Consider the following 14599-nt stretch of genomic DNA (forward strand, 5'->3'; position numbering starts at 1 on the left):
ATGTAGCTCAGTTCTCGAAGTGACATGAAAATATCAGCATGCATCAGCATGCCTACCATACAAACCACATCGCCAGAGCGAATGGTAAGTGACCTGAGAGACTATTTGACTAGTGTGGTATCCTCCATTGTTGCACTGTTGTGCCATTTATTGCGGAAAATCCGCCAAATTGAGGTTGAAAATTGTGAAAACAGGGAAAATGTGCGAGTGATGTAACATAGCGACTGAATACGCGCACATATAGCTTTCCGAAGTTATTTCTCCGGCGAGTGTGGGTGGTTTTCTCCACCCAGACTGAAGAATTTTTCCCAGGTCTCCTTACTGCTTCTTCCCAGTTATCCTACTTCACGTGTGAGGGCTCGATTTGAGTGCCAAGGATGATCATAAATTTCTTTTCCTTGGGGTTTTTATCTCATGACAAATAAGCGCTTGTTCGCACTCTCCGGAAGATTCTCAAGCATGGTCCTTGCATTCTATTGATTTCCCTATCCCCCCCTCTGAATGCTAACCGCGAGGGGAAGCAAAATTTGCCGGTTCTTTCACATTCCTCACACAATGTGAGAAGTGAAAATTTGATGGTCGAGCCCCCGAAATTTCCAAGTGCCATGCGTACTGCTGCTTTTCATCCACCCTTGATGCTTCATTCTGTACCATCTTCCCAACCCTCTATTAGTCATGGAAAGTTTGGGCCAAATGTCTGTTTTGTCCTTGAAGTGTACCATTTGATGACATGCGAAATAAGTCCACCAAAGCTGAATCCCTCTCCTATCCCCATTGATTGTGGGAATAATGCAGAATTTATTGAGACATTCCCACCTACAACATCCTGGAACAAAATTCATTCACTTCCTGCTTTTGTGTTCAATGAGAAAATTATTGCGCAATCAACTCCAGTAGCATTTTGCATCTTGTCGCAAAAATTAGTTACAATGCAAGAAGAAGCTAAATAGACAATGATAAATCTCCAATTGCATGATGATTTATGTGAGTCATGCGGTTTGATTGACTCGCTTAAGTGGGCAATTTATGGGCACCGGAATGATCATCTTCAATCGCATATGTCTCTCTGTTGTGCGATTAATTGAACCATATAGAACTTTTTAATTGATTGTTGCAATAAATTTTCATTTTGGACTGCGTTTCCAATTGAAACGCGCCTAAAATGCTTTTGCCGCCATTCACAAGCCACGTGGTCACGCGTCTCCTCTTTTTCACTCTGTGAGAAAAAGCCCTTCTCGAAAATCTCCTAAAGCTCTCTCACCCCTTCCCCATCGTGTTATTCTATGACAATATAACGTCTATCGTATACAAAATTTCTCTGGTTGGAGCTTTCAGTGATGAACCAGAAATGCGTAGAAGAATGTATTCAGCACCATCAAGTTGTAATTTAATTCTCTATACGCAAGCGTTTCACGATCGATTCCTCACGAGTGGGAGGGACAAATATGTGCCTTGCTCCTCTTTTTTTTTTCTTTTGCTATATAATTTCTTCAACTCAGTGCTAAACAACTACCACGATTTTCTCCTATGCGACAATAAATAACTTCACACGAGACACCAAGATAGAATACAATCATGCAGTGGAATTCTGAGATAAGCGCGATTCAAAGAACCATGTGATGATCTTTGTGCCTGTGACGGGATTTTTCGCGCTTTATTATTAGAATGAGAGAGGGGAGAGATGTGGGTGAATTCAATAATGAATTGATGTTTGTCCATCGATTTGTCACTTGCACGTTTTACTTTTTAGCTTCTATCATAATTTTATCTTGGGAGACATTGACGCAGAACAGCATATGGTGAGAGCTTTAATAAAAGAGAACGAAGAACCTTTCACTATATCGGAAACTCAATTTGGTTGCTTCGAGGAGAACTTTTAGTAGAGGACTTAAAAGCTTTTTGCATATAGAAGTTTTTAACACTTTGCTCAAGGGATTTCCTTGAAGCCAATCAGATTAACCTGATCAGATTATTAGATTTGGGTTATTCTTCAAGCTGTAATTACAGTAAATGCAGGGTGACTTTGCTTTTTCTGCTATTCGTAAGTTTTTTTTTAATTTTAGCACTTAAAAATGGTCTGTACCGATCCCATATGATCGGCCAAAACCATACTCAAGTTAGAATTAAAGAAAAACTTGCGAATTACAGGCGACAAAATCGCCCCCGGAGGCCAGAGTCACCCGTATCTACGACTAATAATTCAGTTGAAAAGTCTTAAGGAACTATATACTAATTCAAGCAGAAATTATAATAAAAATTAGCGACTTTGAATTATTTTATTCTAAGATTTTCTTTGAATAGAATTTATTTTCAGTGGAATATTTTCAGTTTCGACAATGACTTTATTTTTGAATTTAAAAAAAAATGTGTACCTAAAGTTTTATGAAGGATCGTAATATTTTTCTTTTTGTTTGATCAGGAGAGCTAAGCATTTCGCAATGATATGGTATTGTTTATTTTGGCAAAAGATTATGAGACAAGTGGAAAGAAGAATTTAGTTAAACCTATAAACAAAATTTCATAAAAATTTATGACTTTGATGACAATTAAGAAGCTATTATAGGTTTGTTTTAGATTTATTGGTTTACATGTGTTTATTTATTTTTCTATTTTAATGCATGTGACAAAGTCCCATTTATACCGAACGGGACTAAGGGCAGAATCACATTGACAGTAAAATGCTCAACGTATTTCGTTAATTTACGCATTTTCATTGCAATTCTTACGCAAATTTTCCATTACCGTATTACCTTATCTCATACTCGGTGGCACTAGATGAAAATAATAGTATAAGACAATTGAAGAATTAAACGAAAATGCGATAAACGGTGAGAAAGAAATACGATCAATTTCTCTTAAAGTTTTTTTTTGCTCACCGTTTATCGAATTTTCGTTTTATTTCTTCAATTTTCTTATATTATTTTCACTTAATGCCACCGAGTATGAGATAAGGTAATACGGCAATGGAAAATGTGCGTAAGAATTGCAATGAAAATGCAAATTAACGAAATACGGTGAGGCTACAGCGAGCATTTTATTGTCAATGTGATTCTGCCCTAAATTTTGCAACTAACAAGAATCTAGCCAAAAATCCCTCTGCAGAAGAATTGATGCTCCTAATAATTAAACTACACAGCACAAAAATATTTCGTACAATTATTCGTAAATGTTTGTGAATTCCTAACAGGGACTTACGAAATGCTCATAAATCTTATAACCCACAGACAAGTTCATAAAAGTTTGTACATTTTCTCACAAACTTTTTTCGTAACATGATTATTTGACGAACATTTTTGTTCTTTTACGAATATTTGTTCGTAAATGTTTATAAATACAAATAAATGCTCGTAAAGTTTTGCCTTTTTTTAGTAATTTTTTGCCAGACAAACAAAAATCAACGAACAAATCTTTGTAAAAGAAGATAAAATGCTTGTCAAATGCTAATGTTATGAACAAAGTTTGCGAAAAAGTACAAATTTTTACAAACTTTTTTATGGGTTATACGCTTTACTAGAATTTCTTAGGTCCCCAGTAAGAAATAACGAACATTTACGAATAATTTTAAGAAATATTTTTCTCTATGTACAAGATCTTCTAAACTAAATATTATCATATAGTTAAATGTTAATCACATACGTCTTTATCATTCTGTAATAATTGATAGTCCATCTCGATTTCTATAGTTATGATATAATAATACTAATTATAAAGGTAATTGAAGTAGGGATCGTCTGGTTAAGAAAAATGCTCCATAAATTGCTTAAAGAATAGATTGTAAGCCAATTTTGGCAAAATTTTATATGCCAATTAGAACACAAGTATTTCATTTATCTATATCGTCAGTTGGATCAGCAATTGTCGTAACTTCCTCATAATCTCATAACTCATAACTCATAACTTTCTATAAGACGATTGGTAAAATTTAGTAACTAATATTTAAAAATCCATTTTTTCTCGAGGAGGCGATCCGTCCTGGAATTGTTGATTTATGTTGTTCTTTTACCAGTTAGATACCAGTTATTTTTTTAAACTCTATATAACAAAGTCGTACAGTTTTTGAATTTATTATATTGAATGATTTGTTCGCAATAATTATTTCTCAACAAATGATTTTTATAAATTTATAACAAAAAACCTCTTTTTAGCGACTACTTTTTCCCAATATTTCGTTTTAGGAAAGTTTAAAGTAGTCGTAAAAGAATAAATAAAAGTTTAACAAATTTATGCGATAATATCGTTTATAACAATTAATTAAAAACAATTATTGCACAAAGAATATTATAAATATTTTGTTCTAGCGAAATGAATATTTCTTTGTCAGTCATATATTGCACTTATTTGAGAATGAAAGTTATAGGATTTGTGAAAAATACTTCTTATTTAAAAATGGTGTTTACCTACAGATATAAATGAATATATTAATGGAATGTAATGTAACTATAATGTAATATCCGGCTTGCAATATCCGGTCGATTTCTATCTTCGATGAATGTCCTCTTCGTACCTTTTATCACTTAAGAGACACCTTTTAAAGTCAAATCACGATTTATTCTCTCTTATTTGAATTTGTTTTTTTTTACTGCTTTTCATATTACTACTTTTTTAAGGAAAAAGAGTAGTATGAAATTCAAAGAATAAAGTTTACATATATTAAGAACTGTCTTTATGGCCAGAATTTAACAGGGTTATTGGAAAAAATCTTCTTTTTAGAACTTTAAAAATTATAATTACGACAGATTGTCGTATAAATATGAAGTATGAAAATTAAAAACTTTCGTTTTATTGAAATTTAATATCCTGGCATTAACAAAGTAATTCGTTTGACGTGCATTAAGACTTCAAAATACTAATAAGAGTTAGTAATAATTAAAAATTAAATAATATTTTAGAGGATGTTAAAAATTTTTACAACTTTTTTTGTGTACATTATACTTCCTTAATAATCCGTGGTAATTATATTTTTTGCAACTTAAAAGATTTAAAAGGTAATAAATTCTTCTCAATGCCAAGTTACTGTTCATAAAAATTAATATTCTCATACAATACATCAAGACACTAAAGTTTTTTACTGCACATAAGCTATTTTCTTTATTTAAACTATAAATTAATCTCAAATAAAATTTAAACCAAATACTATCAAAAATATGTATAGTATAAATCAATTTTGAATGTAGAAAACCGAAAACTCTGACGAAGTCCAATGACTAATAATTTTGAAAGATTTACAAAAGCTCCTTTGTGCTCTGATATTTAATAAATCACAACTAATTTTAATAGTTTCACAAAAGGAATAGGGTATTTTTCATGTAAAATGTAATGATTCCACAAAAAAATTGGAATATTGAGGGGTTCTAAAACATAATGTTCCACCAGTTGGACCCAGATTATTGTGATAGAAGAGTATAACTTCATGGAAGAAGTCAACTCTCACGTTTAATTAGCCAATTTCTCCTTCCTGAAGAACAATTTTCATTAAGGATTAGCAGAGATCATAACAATTTTCATAATTTTCACTAACTAATTGACCTCCCTCCACAGAATAAAACACTGCTATATGTTTTATAGTCCACAAGTTCTCTATTCTAAATAAAATAACAGAGGCCATAAGGATATTTTTAACTTTTGGGCCTAATAAAGGTAGCCGAACTTTCCGGTTTCTTTAGGTTCGGTTGCCAAATATTCATTTTCATAGGGACCGCCTGGGAATTCTGAGCGTGGAGTTTCCATCATGCTGCTCGTTCGCCTTACCCCCTCAATCTTCTAATAAGTATTCCTGCCCTAGACACACTTATGACTTAAGCCGAGAGACGGGTTAACGTAACTATAATCCAAAATAATGATTTGACCACGAAATCCTAGAAGTTTATAAAGGAATATAAAATGTAGATCGAATACATTTTTGTTTAGCTTTTTTCTTACTTATCCTCTTCACCGATCTTTTTTAATGTCTTTCGACCTTTCTCCATCTCGTGCGCGATATATAGTAGGTATTAGCACTAATTTTTATCACAATTTAATCATGAATTAATTGGTGAGAAAATTGTTGCGCAGAAACTACCCGAATGACTGCAATTAAGTAGTATCTGATGAAATTTTAATGAGCAAATTTTGCTCATAAATTTGCTCAATTCTCATTAATTTGCTCATTAATTATCAACCGTATTTATGCTATTTTAATCTATTTAAAGCAATTTTTGTGACTCGAGTCCACTTTTTTATCACTAAATGAATCGATTTCTAAAAGCTGTTGACGAAAATTACACATTAGGACACATATCAGCAACAATAAATGTGAATAGCATTAAAATTTTAATGTGAAATTCTCTAGTATAATAGCACGGTAAGATGAGAGATTCGTCAGAAACTGATGGAAATGTAATCTGATCATCATTTTGATTATTATTACATTAAACCGTCTCTTGGTTTAAGTTGTAAAGGCATTATGTATCATTGTATAGTTTAAGCTCTAATCCTAATTCTCAATTTCGTCTTCAATAACTTTTTTAAGAATAAAACTGCTCAAACTGATGCCGTCAACATTTTGCAGAAGTGTTTAAAACAATTTAAAATCAAATGATGAACCCGTATTAATGCTTGTTACTAAAATATTAATCAAGAAAGTAAAAGTTTTGCACGTAAATAGAACTTTAAGTGAGCACTTAATTTAAAAGTTTTCTATTCTATAATCTTTATAATTAATCAATAAGAACTAATGAAAAATAACTCGTACGTTGTAATGAAAACTTTAAATTTTACAATTACGAGCTTTTCGACAACGTTCAATTGAATACTATTCTGTTTAATTAATAATTCTGATTTATTAATTCTACATAGCAAATTCCAGGACAAATTGATAAATTTATTTGATGTGTAACGATGCACTTTGTGAAATAGTAAATATTTCTAGTAAATAACCGTCTTTCGAATTGATATATAATCAAAAGTTTCGCAGAACTTTTAATTCATCCCACGCTCTCTGTAATTCTCTTGTAGATGAATGCGTAAATCTCGGGTTTTATTTTTTTATTCGGGCAGAGACATTGAAATTAGCCGAAAGTGGCGCCGAGTCTGAATTCTAGTGCAGAATTTATTGAATGTTGTAGGAAAATCTTTTAATTATTCAAATGGTAGAGTGATATGAGGGACGCCTGGTGGATGGCAAGAAATATAGTTTTTTTTCGTGCAAAACTTCCAATGCGGACAAATATTATTGGTGGAAGAGTTGAATAGTTATTTGGCCAATCAATTAAATTGATTTTTGAGCAAATTAATTGAACCAACACCCCGTTCAATAACCTTTCTCTTCACTGTGTAAATTTTGTCGTCTGCCAGAGACACTTAATTGGGTCGTGTACTTTGGACGTATTTATGTTTCTAAGGAAAGACTTTTGGTAACAATAACCTCTTGATTGTTCCACCCAAAATGAAATATCAGTAGCTGCCGTATGAAATATCTTGAAAATAAATTTCTGAATATTTCATTAAATTTGACTTTACTGCACGTAACTTAGGTATATGCATACATTTTCTGTGCCCTTACGCTGTCCTTATCTTAAAAATACATAATTAATTTAGGAAAAAACCAGATGAATAAGTAGAGAAAAGGTGGATACTTATAAATACAAATTGAGACTTTTTTTATGAGATTTCGTTTTGGCAGAGACAGATCTATTTTTGAACCAACCCCTCGTGAAATAGGCAATCTCGTGACTAACAAAATCATCAGGAGACGTATAGGTCATTCCATAATTTAATATATCATTCTATAGGGAAAGTGAAAGTTTCTTTCACACTCTTCTAATTAGTTGCTATAATTGGACCTAAATAAATTATTTTGTAATTTAATTATCGGAAATGTCGACCTAACAACAACTCATGTCATATGTAAATACTTATGATATTACTTTGTGGCCAAAACTGACTAGCATTATTGTTTCTAATTATTCCCAATTAACGTCGTCAAAATTAATTCACAAGCAAAATTTTCCGTTTTCATGACAATTTAAGTGCTGGCATAAAACGATAAAATATTTCTCTCAATCTACGCGAATATTAACAAAAGTAGTATATGATCATAATATCATCAAAAATCTTAAATGAATTACCATTATTTCAACTCACGAACGTAAACGTTAGGGTGTAATAAACGTGGACAATAATTATTCTGAATATATAGATTAGATTTATGGGAATGAATAGAGGAAAACATGTTTTGGCAAATTTCTCTTCCACTGAGCTATTTGCGAGGATGTTTTGTTAAGATGAACTAGATACTTCTTGAATTGCTTTGTATATAAATTTCTTTCAAGTAATATAACTCGAACTAGATATCAAAAGCATGTATGAATTGAGATTTTCAGGAAAAAACTTTTTTAAAAATGAATATTCTTAGCTGAAAGATAAAGTGAGAATCATCAGAAAAGATCAAAAAAGATTATAAAGAATCTCAGCTAACATTCTGTCCCTCTTTACTACCCGTATTACCCTTAACGATAATGTCTCTAGTCTTTATTAAAATGTCAGTTAAATACTTGTAAAATTTTATATTATTTTATTCATGGTATTTGCAAGAATACTATACTAAGAAATATTATTATAGATAAAAGAAGAATTTTTAATTATAAAAATATATTATTTTAAATGACACTATGGCCAATTTGAAAGGTTTACGGGAACGTGGCACAGTTCTACGAGGCTGGAGTTCTGTTTTTTTTTTCAAAATTCATTTGCGAAAGATTAATAAAATATATTCAACTTAATTAAGTTCAGCTACTTTATCTTGAGTTGATTATTTGAAAATATATGGGGAAGTTAGGCACCTTTGAATAAATTCAGATTACTTTGACATTGAGTTTTTTCTCATATTTAAAAAAAAAAACTGAACCTTATCATCATACGATTCAGTTTAACAATTAATTTTTGGAGTTTAATTATATCATGATAAGGTCCAGTTTCATTTAAAAAAGGAGAAAAAAGCCCAATTTCAAAGCTGTCCCAATTCAAAGGTGCCTCACTTCCCCCCTACAGAACACTTCTCATATAAGGGAATCATTTCAAACTTCGCACATACTCTGGCTTCGAACATTTCATGTTTTTCCCATATTCCTTAATGAATCTGACATAATTATTTTCAGGAAATGTGTGACTTAACCCTTTAACGACGAGACGGTTTTCGCTGACCGAAAATCAACAATAAAAATGAAACCGATAAACAAAATCAGTAAAAGGTCTTACATCTATACAGAAAATCCAACAAAGTCTGATTTGGTGTATTTTTTCTCTCTATGAACGATAGGGACAAAAATAGCACAAAAATTTAAGTAATTTTTTTTGACGATACCAGTGACTGATAAAATTTTCACTATAACGAAAAATATTATGTTTCAGTATTTAGTTTATTTTTTCAGAACGATTTGGCTTTCAAAAATTGGAAGTATAAAAAATAAATTAAAATCAATTTTCAATATATGAATTTATAAATTCGTTATTTTTTAGCTTAAAAATTTACTATATAGCAAATAGCTGGAGGCTTGCAAAAAATATCCTAGATTCCTTCAACTTTCTACTTTTTAATTACGTACAAATATAAGGAAAAAATAACTGAAGGCAGTCAGGAAAAATTATTTTCTTTATGGGACACCGATGTTCCAATCGTCCTTAAAGGATTAAAACTGATCATAAAAATATATTGCCATTAGGTCAGATTTATTAAAGGAATATGGAAAAAATTATGAATTATTCGAAGCCTGAAAGCCTTCCTCTAGTATAAATTCATTAGCCAAGATTTTATACTTTTCAAAATTATGAATGCTTGCAACTGTCACACTCTCCCCTGGAAGTTTCCTGGTTTCTGGTTCCTTAAACCGACTTTTTTTAGAAGAGCTTTTCAATGCGAAACACACTTAAAACGCTGTGAAAAAAGGATTATAAAACATCTCAGCTTTGCAGAGTGATTGACATCACGAAAAAGAGCTCTCTCTGTATTATCTTTTTAGATAGTTTTTGGGCGCACACCGGTTGAATACCAATTAAACTGAAACTGATTCATAAATATGAAAATCATACCGAATTTGGTAAATTGCTTAAGAAAGGGATATTTTGGAATATTTTGGCATTAGTAACAAGCATACAGATCAACAAAAAACTAAATTCAGGAAAGGTAAATCAGTTACCGATACTTTACCGATTCATTGCCGATTGAAACCGATGCTACCGGGTTTGAAATATCAAAGGTTTAAAAAAAATCCTAATTAAGCAAATCGATTAATCGGCCATTGAAAGCGGTTTAAATTTGACCTTTGAAAATTCGATATCGAAATGTTTTTGGTCATAGGTGTTTGTGGACGTAATATTCACCTGGGGGTGAATTCTGAAATTCATGAGTTTTTCACATGATAAATTCACTGATCTTATTCTTATTCACAGATTTTGAGAGTATTTCATGAGCTTTTCATACAAAGTTTCATGTGAAACCTTCACGGTATCCTAGAATTTAAATGATAATTTTTGATAAGTCTTTTGAAATACTTAGTTAGGATGATCCCAGATCTGTTAATTTATCACGTGATAAACTCACAATCTCAGAATTCATAACCTGGACTATCTCCAAAAGATATTCGAAAATTATTTAAAAAAAAATTAGAGGCTGTTTTTGAAATGTTCGAAATAAACCAAAAGGAGCGATAGAGATAATTTTCACTGTTCACTTATATGGGGGAGCTCACCGAAGATCGGAAAGTCGATATCCCTTACCGTTTGTGCTCCAGGCTGGTGACAAGTTCAAAGAAAAACAGATGATATAAGATAAGTGCTCTCTCTCTACGAGTTTGAGCAGTGAAAGTTACCGTTGATGCAGATAACTTAGCCCTCCCGCTATTCGTAAGCTTTTCTTTAATTCTTGCACTTATCGATATGGAAAACATTTCATCCTTAGGATTAAATCACATGGGCTGAATATTGCTAAAAATATTTTTAAAGTTTCTTTAATTTCATTTAGGTTTCTATAAAGGGGAAAAGCATTTTTGGTCAGTAAATTAGAAGATTGGTTAGTAAAAAGTCAAAATGGTCAGTAATGAAAGACATGATGGGGCTCACCTAAATAATATTACAAGTTCTAAAGAGAAAGTCGGAAAGTTAAATTTTAAATAATTCAAAATATTCAGAAAAAAATCATTTTTGGATAGTAAAAATGTAAAATCGAAAATTACAAGATGTTTCATAACTTCTTCATTTTGCCTTTGCCAACAATATTACACTATTTATAATTTTCGTTTTTTATATTTAATTTTTATCAAATTTAATTATTAAGGCCTCTACACATTCAGAGCAATTTTCGTCAAAAAATGTTTTTTTGACAGAATTTTGACGATTTTCTTCAAAATAGTAATTTTGGATGAAAATTTCTCCCAATATGTAGAGGCCTTTTACTGACCAATTTTACCTAAATACTACCCAATCTGCTAAAACCTTTATAAAATCAGATATTTTACTGCGGCAATATATGTTTGAGTTTTTTTGTAGAAATGAGAATTTATGAAGTTAATGAAGTATCATTACGTCGTTCTTTACTACGGTTTATTTGACATTCGTCGTATTGTTTATGATAGGATAGGTATGTAGGCTTCTCGTGATATTTTGGAATACGTCCAAAAAACTATGACAATAAAATCAACTTTCTTTTTCAATGTTGTTTTTTAATTTTGATTATACGATATCTTCGTGCGAAAAACAATAGCTGCGGAATGTTTGTGGGTGAAAATTATCTGAAATTATATGACATTGAGGGGATTGTTTTATCACATTTATTCCTCGTGTTAATCTGAGAGAGAATTATCTGTTGGGATATTTACAAGGAGCGACGACAGACGTGAAGAATCATTGGCATGTATTCAATTGCGAATATTGCTATTGTACATAGCTTTGTTTATTTGTATTCAAATTAAGTTGTTACATTTGATATATACTTGCCATTATACTGGGATTGTTTTGAATTAAATCTTTTTGGGCCACATGGATAATGATTGAATTGAAAGTTTAATACTACAATGTAGCCACAGTACCGGGCGCCTCCATAGCACCAGGCGTCTCCATTGCAAACAATTTTAACTATTTTTCCTTCACTGTTATGTGGATTGTAGAGAGAATATAGTGGAAAATTCTAATGGATTTTTTGTTAGAAATTTCCTCCTTCTCTAACGCTTTAATTGAGCGTATATAGCACAATACAGTCCATTGCAAAATTTATCACATAGACGTCATAATTGTCGTTTCTCCTTTTCTTCTCCCCTTCCAATATTCTTTGACTTTGGGTGCAAATGTATGGGGATTTAGTTGAAAATTATTGTTACAGCTTATGAGACAGGAGACTTTTGAGGGTGTGTGCTGTTTGGTCATTTGAATTATTTTGGTCTCCTCGCCATACGAAATCACCACATCCGACCATCAAAGAACATCGCGAAGTCATGTGAACTTGGGCTGGGTGAGAGTGAGAGACACCTTTTTAGTGATCTGCTTCTCGAAGGAGATAGACGTGTCGGTTCTCAGTTGCAAAGTAGATTTTGTTCAGAGAGGCAGCAAAGTTAATTTAAAATCCATTCGTTCATGCCATGCGCGATAAACTTGCCCAAATATTCTGCTCCCAGAGAAGCGCACGTAAAACCAGCTCAGAAAGTCTACAAGGTTACTATCCCATTACATATTATTCAATTCTCTTTTACAAGGATTGTAAACTAACAAAAAAATTAAAAATTACAACACTTTTTTCCAATTTGAAGAGCTTCTACAAATTCTTTCCATAAAAGTACCTAAGCACATCTCAATAACTAGAATACCCTAACACTCCGAACAAATTCGATCACGATCCAATTTTACGACTGCTGAATGAATTAAAGTTTCGCGAAAAGAGTCGACGTCCTCTCAGTGATTTTTGCTCTGGAATCAGGTCAAAATGAACCTCTCTCTGCCTCCCAACAGTGCATTTTGTGTAAATATATCACCCAATGTTGCCAAAAATAGTTTCGCGCCTATATTTCATCGCGATCCATCGTGGTGTGTTGTAGTATCAAATCGTGCTTTTAAATTGAAGATTGTTAAATTGTGCTTGTTTTCAACTCCATTGATTTCAATTTATGAGAAATTTGATATCAAAAATGAGAGTGATGATTTGAAAATTTCTTAGTTTTGTGCTGGGGTGAATAATTTTGAATTATACAGTGCTATATATCCATTTATAATGAAAATTTTCCATTAAACTTTCTCATTCAATTGAGGAGGATATCACAGAAGAAAAAAACTTTTAAAGTTTTGTTTTAGCTTGTGAAGATAATGAGTTTTTTATCTTCTTTCTTATTTTTTTTCAATGATATGATGCATTGAATAGGACATAATAATGTGTCAGTTAAGCAATCAGAAAAGTGCAGCATCGAAGATGGGACAACGGGTTCCAATGGCAGCCTTGGGAATGGGGCGCCCGAAACGGCAGAGACCGACTCATCAGGTGAGATATATCATCATTTCTTATCTTTTCTACCATCTCCTATAAATGATTTCACTTTGAACATAGGGACCGGGGGGATGCGGGACTCGCTGGAGGGGTCGGGCTCAAAGGCGAACGACATTGTTCACCTCAAGAGACGGGTGGGACTCTTCAGTGGGGTGGCTTTAATTGTCGGGACGATGATTGGTGAGTAATGGCAATTTATTTCAAAGTTCATAATGAATTAATTTCACACAACAGAATTCTCGATATATCCTTTTAAGGGTCTGGAATATTTGTATCGCCTTCTGGTTTATTGGTGAGAACTGGTTCCGTTGGCGTGAGCTTCATCATATGGCTGGCATGCGGTCTACTCTCGTTATTAGGTAAGTTTATGTGCACTCTACCGCACCTTAATATTTCTTCTTCCTCACACACACACACTTCATTCACCAAAAAACTACTTGAAAACTTTATTTATAACGTCACACTAAAGAGACGGACCTTAAATTAGAATTAGACTTTCGTGATCTCAACACGAAACACCGGGCGCCTCCACTTGGCTACGTGGAGGCGCCTGGTAGCAACATTGACTGTGTTGAATTTTTCATGAATTTCTTTACAACTTTACATACTTATTAAGGAATAATTATAGAATAGAACATTAAAGAGCAGCAAGTGTTTAATTATTCTAAATCGTCCCTATAGATATAATTATTTTGGCTGTAAATTCATTGTCAAGTAATTTTACTAATGAGAATCTGATTTTGAGGAATTTTTATTTATGCGTGTATTTACTTATTTTTACTAACTAGCATCACTTTCTGCCACATACAAAATACAACAAAAACACTATGTATTGTTGAATAAACAAGATCTTATTTTCTTTTAAAATACTATTCATAGAATTACTGATTTTGTATGTATTCTGCATTGGTCCCGGTTGAAATCCCGAAAGCCCAAATTTCGAACACTAAAATTCCGAACGCCAAATTCCCGAAAGCCAAAATCGTAAATGGGTCAAAATTCCTATAGTCCGAATCCTGAAAACCAAAATCCCAAAAGCTAAAATCACGAATTCTTAAAAGTGCACAGTAAAAAAATTTACAACCACTACGATTGGTA

The 14599-nt window shown here is 32.3% G+C and overlaps 1 protein-coding gene across 2 annotated transcripts in view; it reads left to right on the top strand.

The window, feature by feature from the left end:
- The window catches only part of LOC129801071 (b(0,+)-type amino acid transporter 1), a 27482-nt gene continuing 12883 nt past the window's right edge, over nt 1–14599 (top strand). The window contains exons 1-4 of one of the 2 annotated variants that reach the window (XM_055845838.1): nt 1–84; nt 13379–13495; nt 13562–13681; nt 13759–13860. In XM_055845838.1, the coding sequence (XP_055701813.1) occupies nt 39–84; nt 13379–13495; nt 13562–13681; nt 13759–13860 (385 nt within the window). In that variant the 5' untranslated portion in view covers nt 1–38. Of the gene's footprint in view, nt 85–12368; nt 12679–13378; nt 13496–13561; nt 13682–13758; nt 13861–14599 lie in introns of those variants that run through there. The other variant, XM_055845833.1, reaches the window with a different exon arrangement.

This window comes from Phlebotomus papatasi, chromosome 1 (genome assembly GCF_024763615.1).
Source record: "Phlebotomus papatasi isolate M1 chromosome 1, Ppap_2.1, whole genome shotgun sequence".
Taxonomy (NCBI): domain Eukaryota; kingdom Metazoa; phylum Arthropoda; class Insecta; order Diptera; family Psychodidae; genus Phlebotomus; species Phlebotomus papatasi.